This window comes from Sceloporus occidentalis, unplaced genomic scaffold (genome assembly GCF_023333645.1).
Source record: "Sceloporus occidentalis isolate IW3139 unplaced genomic scaffold, rSceOcc1.0.p SCAF_17, whole genome shotgun sequence".
Taxonomy (NCBI): domain Eukaryota; kingdom Metazoa; phylum Chordata; class Lepidosauria; order Squamata; family Phrynosomatidae; genus Sceloporus; species Sceloporus occidentalis.
Genome location: NW_028316997.1, coordinates 16,251,818 through 16,264,072, shown reverse-complemented (window position 1 = coordinate 16,264,072; position 12,255 = coordinate 16,251,818). Strand labels below are relative to the sequence as shown.

The following is a 12,255-nucleotide window of genomic DNA, read 5'->3' as shown; positions in this document are numbered from 1 at the left end:
GTAACATTTGATTGTGCTTTATTATAGTGAACAGAAGGGACTTTGTCCAAAAACACCCAGAAATAATAAATTCAATACTAGCATAAACTCAAACACCATAGCTCTTGATGTGCATTCAATTGGAGTCATTACTCCAACATAATCATGCAACAAAGAAGGGTAGATGAAAAAAAGTAAAATATATTTGACATTAAAATTAGGAAAGGAAAAGCCAAGGCATATCACAGATTTTTGAATACCCAGCATATTTATGGGGCACGTGCTTCTTCATAAGCTAAGGAATGCAACCAACTTCATGCAAAAATATATGCAAAATCAACAATATGCTTATATGCTTGTCTATCCTGCTTTGCCACATGATTAATTTAATAAATGTGTATTTCATTCCCAGTTGGCACTAGGGACACCGACAAAACCCTCTAATAAATACATCAGTTGGTAACTGGAAAATGCAGAATAGGTGGATGAGTAGGAGGGCTTACCTTTAAGCCCTAGGTCTCTAAAGGTGTGCTCATGATGGCCCCCACTTGGACTGAGCCAAGCTTAAGTAATTACACATTTGGGAATTCTCTGCATTTGACCTGGAGTCTCAAGGTTAAGCACTGCTTTTCCGGGTCCCTTTCCACATTACCAGTACAAGGGACAAGGATTTCTCCACTTGGAGAGGTAGGTGCAACCTAACAGGCGTTCTCTATTTAAATGCAGCCTTCCACAACATGTGGCAAACAGCTCCAAGGCCCCGGTGTGATATGGAGCCCTGAGTCTCATCTTGTTGTAGCCTTAGCTGCCTGTGAGCTCTACATTAATGTGAGGGCACTGCCCTGGTCAGATCTTTAATATGCATTCCTCATAGCTGGGGCTAGAGGGGAAAGCTTCTCACTGTCTCAAAGATTTAAGTAATTTAAATATTTTACTATGTTTAAAAGACTGGCAGCGTGGCAAGGAACCCATGTTTGATATGTATCCTTGATAAGAAAGACAATATTCCCAAAGAAAGTCTTCAACTACGTTGAATTTTTGTCAAAGTTATGAAGTGTATGCGATGCATAAGCAGAATCGAAAATACCATCCAAAAAAGAAAACAAGACTGATCACAACTACTGAAAAGAAATAAGGCAGTAAATGAGCCTTTAAGGTTGGTGATATAAGCAATTGTGAAGCATAGAAAGGGAACGCTTACAGATTTATATGCAGTAAGCAAGCCTTGTAAATGCGCAGAGGACAATCTTTCCAGATTCATACAAATGCAAATAAAAAGAAAATTAGATATTCTTTATGATGAATCTGTCCTGACTCTGCTGAGTGTCAATAGACCGTTATAAAAATGTAGATTCTGCTTCGCAAAGAACAGCATAACTATTCTTCTATAGGATTTACACTTGGTTTGTTTGTTTCATAATGTAAAGGACACATCTGTGCAGCTCCAGCAATACAATCTTGAAACATCTGGTAAGATTTCACCTTCATTTCTGTTATGCATTCTGTTTACCTATAAATATATTTTGTATATTTCACATATTAACATTATTGTGTTATTTTAACTGTCTAGATGCTCGGGTAAATTTCATATTTTCATGTAATTTATATTTAAATGTGTAATAAGTTGCTTAAATCAGTGTATTTATTCACCCTCTAATATATGCACTATATATAATATATATATATATATATATAATATATATATATATATATATATATATATATATATATACACACACACACACACACACACACACATACATACACACATACATATATACATATATATACACATACATACATACATACACACACACACACATTTTAGGACGGTGTAAAAATCATGTAAAGTAAGCATTCAAAGCAGTAATGCTTTCAAAAATAAACATGCTAATAATTTGTTTTTGTCATTTAACAAAACACAAAGTGAGTGAACAGAAGAAAAATCTAAATAAAATCAATACTTGGCATGACCACTCTGCTTCAAGACAGCATCAATTCTTCTAGGTACATTCACACACAATTCTTTAAAGAACTTGGCAAGTAGGTAGTTCCAAACATCTTGGAGAACTAACCACAGTTGTTTTGTGGATTTAAACAACCTCCGTTGCTTCTCTCTCTTCATGTAATCTATGACAGACTCAATGATGTTGGGATCAGGGCTCTGTGGGTGCCATACCATCACTTCTTGGACTACTTGTTCTTTTTTATGCTGAAGAAAGTTCTTAATGACCATGGCTGTATGTTTGGGGTCCTTGTCATGCTGTAGAATAGGCTAATCAGATGCCTCTTTGATGGTATTGCATAATGGATGATTATCTTTCTATACTTCTCAGCGTTAAGGAGACCATTAATTCTGACCAAATCTCCAACTCCATTTGCAGAAATGCAATCCCAAATTTGCAGGGAATCTCCACTGTGCTTCACTGTTGCTTGCAAACACTCATTCTTGTACTACTCTCCAGACTCTTGGCGTATAAACTGCCTTGTGCTACAGCCAAATATTTCAAATCTGAACTCATCGGCCCAGAGCACTTGCTGCCATTTTTCTGCACCCCAGTTCCTGTGTTGTCAGGAATGATTGAGTCACTGGGCCTTGCTTCCACGTTGGAGGTGTAGCTTCCTGGCTCCTGGCTGCATTCATTAAAGGTATTTCTTTAACGAATATTACCATACACAAATAACCACTGGTTAGTAGGGTGATCACATTGGCCATTTTGGACAATGTTTTTAGGATCACACATTTTCACATATTGCTGACCAGTGCAGAAAAAATGCTGTGTGCGGTTGGGCAAATCCAGCCAGATGCCACACACGCCTGATCTGCCTATAGAGTGGTAGATTGGATGATTATGGGGCACTGTCAGCCATGCACCCACTGGAATTTGCCCTGTGTGTATTGTAATGTGATGTTACTGTTTATTGTTACAATGAACATCACATTCCCCTGTTAAATTATTAGACTTTCTATGTGTAGTTTTGTATGAACTGATTGCAAGTTACTGCTTCCCAAAATATTCTGTAGGCCCTCACCTGTCCCACTAAAAGAACAGTGTTTCTGTTTGTGTTCAAATTTTGCTTGGATTAGCCTCAATAACAGTTATGAAGACAAACCATAATTATTCACAGATACTCTACATAAATAAAACACAAACATGTTTTCTAGGAGGCACTAAACATCTCCCATTGTGACCAAAATAGCAGCTTATCGGCTTTTTTTTGTGTGCTGCTAAGCATCATGAACTGCCAGAGCACAGGTACAGCCACTTCTAGGTCAAAACCACTGTCTTTGATGTACATAGTCTGGTGCACATGTCCGGACCCCTCCTGTCAAACACCGCTGCCCATGGTATCTAGAGATTTTATTCCATGCACACTGGATTTCTTATCAGTGGGGAATGATTACAGTGCAAAGCCTTTGCTGAATTGCCTTTTTGTCTTTTTCATCAATTTTCCTAATAGCAGAAAGGTATTTTATAACACGAACACCTACATAGATTAAATTCATACTGTTCAAATATAACACCTTTTATTATTACCATTATGACTTGAGTTCTAATACAGATGCTCAGCGCCCAGCACGAAACACTTTAAATTAAAATAGACTGCAACTCTGAAAATCATTTGGGGAGAATTTTAAATTACACTTAGGCAGCAATCATGTTTATGACACCATAATAATTTACGAGATGAAAGACTTGAGACTAGAACTGTTCTGGCTCTTTCATGATTACATATCTTGTCTGAGTTCTCGTAAGTAAGGGACTGATCTCCCATAAATAGGAGGATGGCAATGAGACAAGTGTTCTGGAGAGATGTAAATCACATCCGCTTGTGAGTCGTTTGTCAAAGACTGTGGCAATGGCTACACTTCTTACTTGACATAATGAAGGAACGAAAACCAGGGCTAGTAGAAGATTAAAAACCTTAACCAAGATTTAGTGAGTCATTTTCATAACAGTGATAGCAGGCTCTATAATTTAGGCGATCATTTGTCTTTTTGGCATTAAGAAGAGACAAATAGGTATGTTCCAATTGTTCCCATTGATTGGAATTTTTTTTGCTTCTTAATCATTCCCAAGTGTTATGGCTTTAACGGTCTGGAAATTCTCATCTTTTTTGACTAATACAAAATAAACACAGAGATAGTATCTATTTAATCAATTATATAATCTAGTAGATGAAATATAGATCTACATATGAAACCAAATAGATGAGACTTTTTATGATTAACATAAGATTTTTTTTATTTAAAAAAAACCATAAAATCAGACAAAAGAACATTATAAAAAACCTGCGCCATTCCTGTCTTAACCAAATATTTACCAGGCTAAAAATAACCTGTTGGTTACATGCATTTTAAATGCACACATGACTAAAGTGTTTTTATAATGCATAAAGAGATATTCATAATTAAACAGTAAACTCTAGAGCTTTATGTTTTTAGATTCATATTGACAAGAGAAATAAACCCATTCAACATTGAGTATGCATCACTAACAGTGATCTTACGTACCTGCTAACCTTAATGTTCTCTTGGCCTTCAGGCTTGTTGTGGGGCAATGGTGCATGCATAACTTTCATATTTGTACCGCTTGCTGTTATAGACACTGATTATATTCTTAGTGGCACTGATTTTGGTTTATTTTAGCTTAATATATTTCCTCCTAGCTTAAGGTTGAATGTATGTCTTCAATTCTACAGCACCAAGTACAACCACATTCTTCTGAAGCCATCACATGAAGAGCCATAAACATCTAAGCATAGTCTTTCAATGACAAATGATATAAAGCACACCTTAATATTAAATCACAAAATAAATTCTGATCAATGCTTGTTAACACTTACCAAATCCAAATGCCTTGGAGCCTGCAATGCTTTGAGTGGCCTGCACGCTAGTAGAGGTGTATAATCCAGTCACAAGAAGCCCATCAAAATAAGTACTTGTTGAAATAGTCACTGGAAAAAAATGAATACAAGGTGATATATCTAATAAATATAGATCTATAAATATATCTGTTTAGAACCTAAAATAAATATATACACAGTATTTAATTTTAATTAGAAGCTACATGTTACTTTTCACCCCAAACTTCTAGAATAATAGGCTCAAACAACCACAATAATCCATAGTTTACCAAACTAACCACACAGATAACAATAAATATAGTGCAAACATTCATAATTGGTGGGCAAACTCCAATGTGAAGACCAGTGGCTTAGACTCAACACACCGAGTAGAACAGCTAAATTCCCCAGCTTCAAGACACTAAAACACATTGAAGCTATGGGTTTGTATTTATATTTCTAATATAATAATAATATTGAAAAGGTTAAAAAGGAGAAAAGTGCCATCTCACAATATATACCATTAAATGTAGGGTTCTTTAAACTTTGAAGGCATTTTATAAAAGTGGAAATTAAATCACACAAAAAATATTGATAAACAAACTGACCCCATTTTTACCGATAGTAGCAGAAAGTGTTCAAATGGGACTGGATTTACCAAAAAAAGTTGCTGAACAGTTATGAAGTGCCATCACATCCAAATTATAGCTGTGACAGATACAACCATAGTCTGCTCATCATTGAGCCTGTTTCACTAATTTTGAGGGACTTTGCACCAGCCACATTGTCCAGCTATTATGCATTTCTCAGTAATGGACTGAACTTATCTACAAAGTATCTGCCTATCTTGAGGAGTGTAAAATAGTGTGTCTCATTCTTCTATTAAATATTTGGTGGGTAGCAACTAGTTACATTTTCAGATTCAGAGGGAACAAACTAATGATTGAATGTTTAGCTTAAACTTCCGAGGTTATGACATATTATGGTATATTAAACAGTTAACAAAATATTTTTAATAACCAGTACAAACGTTTTGATGATAACATTCATGAATATGAAGTGTTTTCATTTTGTTTTGACATGAAAGCCCAAAGTTTTTATCTTGTATGTGTACAGATCTACTTATACATGCCCTCTGTCTCACACTGAGCTACTGCTCTAAAGGCCCTTGACCCAAGGACATCACAGACCTGGGTCTGTGTACCTACTGTGAACAAAGCTGATAGACTGAATCATATCCCTGTATAAATACACATGTATACTCTGTTTAGTTTTGCTCAAACAAAAAGAACATGAAAAAGCACCTGTAGAGTAGTACCGGATTTAATGAATATATGTAGCAGCAAATGTTAGAAACATTATCAAAATTGTACTGTTGCTTTACATGCATGTGACTACACCTAAAAGAAATTCTCTCTTTTTTTTTATTTTCTAAACAAGATAAATTATAAAAGAATTTTGAGGCCCCACTAACATTCCATGGATCAATGTACTGTTTCTATCAGCATCAGAACTACTATGCTTAGCGTTTAGGCGTTATCACTTTTTCTGACATCAACATACTAAATATGTTTTACAGGCTTCTGTACAGGCAGCGCTGACAGGGTTCAAGGCTGGGTTCATTAATGGAGATTGAGAAAGGAGCTTTATTAATAAACCCAGCAGCGGAAAAATTAAATGGGAACAGGGAGTAAGCAGGTGCCAAAGTAGTGTTTCTATTAGAAACCCATAACATGATATCTCACAAATAGATCCAACCACAATAGAGTGACAACATTGTAGCATCATGGCACCCTCCACCAATGTTACTCGAGAAGGCATTTTGCTTGATTTTCTAGGTTGTAGAGAAGGTATATTTTTTTAAACTTAAAAGTAAATTACGGTAGCTTGGTGGACAATTGAACTAACACACTAGTACATAAGCACTAACTGGTTTTCCGTTCGTTGGCGTTGGAGACTGGTATAGGTGGGTACTACTTTATAGTCGCTTATACCAAGGTAATGCAAGATCTATTAGAAAAAATTATAAACTATACACATGCAGCATCAAATCATGTCTCAGGCAATTCTTGACATTTAATTTTTATTTCAGTTCATAATAGTTAATGTACTATTAGTCAACAAGAATATATTCATGATTATCAAATGTAAATTTAAGGTATAAGTAGCAGTAACCAGCAACAATGTCACAGTTGAAGGATCCACAGGCATAAAACAAAATAGACATGTTTCTCTGAAAGGGTAATCCAAGAAACAAAAGATTGTGATCACATCTGCTGTATACTTACATCAGTCTCACTAGAAAGGGTAACTGGGCCTTCCAACCACAGAAACCCTGTGAATCTAAATCCACAGAGCAGATTCCTGCATCCTATTGTTTATTTCTTAGGAATCCCACAGTGGGATTGATAAGAATCTTCTACAAAAGGAAACATGATAAAGGAGGAGAAGGCAGTATTGTGAAGACACTTCGAACAGAAGGGACTACTAAAAAGTATGTGTGTGCAGATGGATGTATAATAAAGCAAAAAGAAAGCAAAAAACAGAGAAAGAAATAGGGAGCAGCTGTCACATAGCAAGCAAAATAAGCAATATTTTGTATTAGCCATATTAGTCCAGTAATGTTGCAGAATCTTGTAATAGCTTTTTTGAATTTGACTAACAGTCTGTCCGTCCAATAAAAAGGTCTACAAAAGATTCTACAACATTTTGTTACTTTGTATGTGTATATATACATATATATATATATATATATATATATATATATATATGGAGAAATAGAGAGAAACATCTGCGCTTATCATGTTAATAAGCTTCAGCTGTCTACAGAATGACAAATATAAGGCTACATGCTTCAAACTGAATAAGAAAAAATGTTAATTATCTATGAACTCTTTTATGTCCTGTGATTGTGATGCGTGATTTTGCATTGTTTCAGCAGTCATATATATAAACCCAATAATTAAAAGAAACAGCTCATTTGAAATCCTTCAAGTGCATAGACAGAGTGAAATGTTGACATACAGTCACATACTGTATATGACCAACCACTTTTTTGCAAGTAGAAATGAATTACCTCTACATGAAATGTAAAAGAATATTTCAATAGCATCTAATAAATCTGCCCGATGATTCTCTTACCGATTTAAACTAGGAGATCTTTAAAATGTGAACTGGGATGACTTCTATTTGTGTACAAATAAACTAACCAACAGTAGAAAAAGGTAATGAAAATAGCACTGATCATATCCAATAAGCAAAATATGGATATTAAACATTCATGGGCTGCTCACAAATATTCAGAATTAATCAGCTACTGCACATTTATTGTTTAATATTTAATGTCTTGGCTTCTACAATCCTCTGGAAGAATTCAGCATTATCATCTAACTCATCACAAACAGACAGGATCGATTTGAATTCTAGAGATACACTTAAATTCCAGGTGTTTGAAGTTAAATCAAACATGTCAACACATTGTATTTGCAACCTCGAGTGGTTTTCATCATGTTTAAAGGGAGGTAGCCAAGCTTTTTTCCCAAACATCTGTCTGAAGACCATTTATTTAAGATATTATTAACAGTAGCTTAATGGCAGTGCATATATGTATATATCTCTGTCCCCTGCTTCACATGGATGTTTAGGTGGAATGTCTCTTGAAGTAGAAAGTGAGAGTTCTAGAAATTGTGACACTTCAGACTCCTCAATAATGACACAGCTACAATCTGTTAACATTCTCTCTTATGCTGCTAACATGTCACATTATGTCTGCTGTGACACTTAATTTGGGTTTTAAAGACTAGCTATGCGAGTAAGCAATAGGATGTGTGGTATTGGGATGGCAGGTGCTGCTCCACAGCTTTGTTATGGTAAATGACTGATAGCATCACGGAAAAATAAGTGCAGCTGTCTCCAGCCTCACAAAAGACACCGCATTATCTACCCAGCAAAGCAACCCCAGCACCTGAGTTCTGGGTTTTAAATAGGTAATCTTTAATGACACTGAAAATCAAGCAATTAACAAATCACACGCATTAGAGTCACAGCATCTCTCATCTTACATAGAAACAGATTCTGTACACTGATCCAAATCGTAATATCCGATCACCATATATAATATCATACATATTTATCTTTTGAATAAAATTAAACCCAAATTATTTTGAACACAAGAATGATATCAACTGTTAATTTATGTCATGCTTCTTAACCAGTTAAGGATGGATCTGCATCCAGTACATTTTGGGGCTTACTCCTGGTTTACGCTATGAAAAATGTTAGAATCTTTATAGGTAGAGCCCAAAATGTCACAAAAAAAACAAAAACCTGTGCATATATTTTGGAAAGCAGGATATACTGCCAAATCTGTTTATTCAGAAAATATTTATATAAAGCACAGGCAAAAGTTGCCAAGAGGCCACATTTTCAGATAACCTAACTATTTGGAGTCGTGCACCCCTGCTCCAACCTATAGTGTTCCTAATAAAAATAAGATGAAAATAAATTTAGATAATGCCTGCTACTTATCTGCAATCTGCTTATATTGATTGATAGCTAAACAGTAATACTTTTATTTTATTTTGTAGAAAAGAAAGATATCCCAAATGATTTCAGATATAATACTGGTCTGTGTGTTCCCACCTCCTGAAATAAAAAGCAAAAAAAAAAAAAAAGTTCTTGTTGGACAGAACTGGAGAGCCACAGGATTTAATTCCGAAATGCAAAAATGCAAATGAGTATCTCTATGAAATGTAGCATGAGATTATACAATTTAAAACGCTATTTAAATTAGAGGGAAAAAAATGATAGATTCACTTTATCTTAATAATCACAAGAAACATGGGGAAGGCATTAATAAAAAAAAGAGAGTCTTTGTGAAATGAAAAGAAATGTTTGATTTACGCATGGCTTTAGCATGTTGCTTTACCCCAAGGATCATGCTAGTCAGTGCAACAAACAACCCAAGTTTCTGGAAGAATAGATCTTGTATGTGGCTGTTTCCATCGTAAAATATTGTGTAATATGTGGGTTTGTAAGGATTATTCATTGTACCAATTGTCACTATAGTTTTTTGAGCAGATGGTTTACCAACAAGCACTACCTACCAGTACTCAGAGGTTTAAGCCTACATGGGGTTATTGGTTATTATATAATAATCTGCTGATTAAAGGGTTTGTGCATTCTGTTGGTAACATGACCACTTCATAGAACAGCAGACATAGTAACTCCACCATAACATTCTCTACATTGCCATTCATGGTGCCATTACAAAAGTGCTGTAGCATATTTATAAAGAGTTACAAATCTTAATTTCATGTATAAAAAATATTTGATGAAAAAGCTTATTGGCCAAGGTTAGTTTATTCAATAAAAGGTCGGTTCTAGGAGGTCTGTTCACAAAATCTGTTTCTATGGTTGCTAGGTTAGAAAAAAGTAAAGATACACGGCCATTTGGTGTCTGGTTGAAAAAAGGTTTACAAAGTAAAGTCTTATTTAGGTTCATTTTAATTGGTACAAATGTCTGAAAAGACTACAAGAAAATCAATCTTAGCAAACATCTAACATGCAGCTGCAATTGAGACACCATGCAGCTTTTCTCAATTCTACAACTAGGAGCACACACAGGCAGGGTTTACTTAAACATAGCACACGCATCTAGCATCATGTGAACTCAACTAACTTGGTTTTACAAAACATAACAATACAAACAAAGGAGACAGAACACAAGATAAAAATAAATATCCTGGCACCCAAAACTTGAAATCTAGTGTTTGTGCCAGAATACAGGATAAAGAAAAGGTAAGATATTGCTGTATAATTGCCATTTCCAGCTGACCTGATCTGCCTTTCTGTATTTTACAGTTTGTGTATGAGTAATTGGTTCCCATGGCTCTTATATTATACAGAGATGGTGTACATTAATATGGCTGAAGAGCCATTCGGTAGCTGGAAACACCCTCTATATTGAGTCTATTCACTACTAGGTTTCAAGAAAAGGGTGAAGATTTTATTAACTAGAGAGTACCAAAATATAACCCCTCAGTCCAATTCTCCACTCATAGGGGGCATGAACCACAAACATGCTTCCTCTTCAAGGTAAATAAATTAACAGCCCTTAGGTGGCATAATTGCTCCCTGCCCACTAAGGGGAGGGGGGCTTAAAAAGTACTCAAGCAATAAAGACTGCCCTGGCTGTAAACAGTGACTGGAAACCAGGGGCATACTGGTCCACACTTATGATGAGATACTGGCTTCTTTGCAATGTAAACTAAAATAGATAAATTTTAGTATTACATTATGTCATCCAGCTTAGAAGTCCACTTTATGGTCAAAAGGTGTGCATGTGAAAATAAAGTCACATCATGATATGGTGAGGCTTGATCCTTTACTAATCAATATAGTGACAGTTATCTTTATGAATAAAATATGTCTATTAAAAAGGAGAAACCTTATTTTTATGAATCTTACCCATAACATCATAGCTATGAATCCTATATCTGCACATTTAAAGCATTATGCTGGTACACATTGTTACAGGAGGTAATTTCCATGCAATAGTGGGAATTGGGCAGATACAGTTTGCCCAATTCAAGAAACACTGTAATAAGCGCCCTAGCACTACAGCCCTATCAGTGACCACATAGTTATGTGAATTGAGTTCTCTCATACCTAGTGGTTATCAAAATGATTAAACCTCCAGTCATCAAAAGGGATTTTCAGAGAGCACATGGTCATCATTTTAGACTTCAGCAAAGGAAATTTGAACATCAGTCCTAGAGACTGAAACAAAAATTACTACCCACAGAGGTGGTGCTGCCAAATCCAATTGATGCCTTTAAAAATAGGATGGATGCTTTTTATCAGCAAAAATGAATCTTTAGATATAAAGATTAATTATAGCTTGTTGATCCAGTAAGAAATCAGATTTGATTGGATACGTCTATGTTACTGGAGACCACTATTTTTACTCACATAAAAGATGGCTGCACACATTAAAAAAGGGTGCTTTCCTACCAAACTATGCTACAGGAGGACTATCGGTTCCTTATAATGCCCGTATGGTATTTCCTTAGTAAATAAGTCTATTAGTATATTTTCTTGGTAAATAGAGTATTATAGTCATATATTAAGCATCAATTGCTAAATGTGGAGATATGGGAAAATATCTTTATCTTCTCCACCTGTTTTTGAGAATGTAGAAAAAAAACCTCTGCATGTGAAGAATTATCAGACAGATCAGTTTCATTAAGCAATATGTCTGTTCACCTTTATTGCCTAGATATAAAATCAGGGTATGCATTAAAGAGATATAAAGAGAAATAAAATGTCTCTTCAATCACAAATAGGTATGTAAATGATTGGTAATGAATAATTTTCTGTTCACTGTGACTTATATGATACCAATGTCATTAGGTAATTTAAAAATGT

The 12,255-nt window shown here is 35.1% G+C and overlaps 1 protein-coding gene across 1 annotated transcript in view; it reads right to left on the bottom strand.

Moving 5' to 3' along the window:
- Nucleotides 1-12,255, bottom strand: part of LOC149302902 (reelin-like) — a 172,798-nt gene that overhangs the window by 144,048 nt on the left and 16,495 nt on the right. Inside the window, exon 5 of the mRNA XM_089482100.1 lies at nucleotides 4,828-4,938. Within this exon, the coding sequence (XP_089338226.1) occupies nucleotides 4,828-4,938 (111 nt within the window). The remainder of the gene's footprint in view (nucleotides 1-4,827; nucleotides 4,939-12,255) is intronic.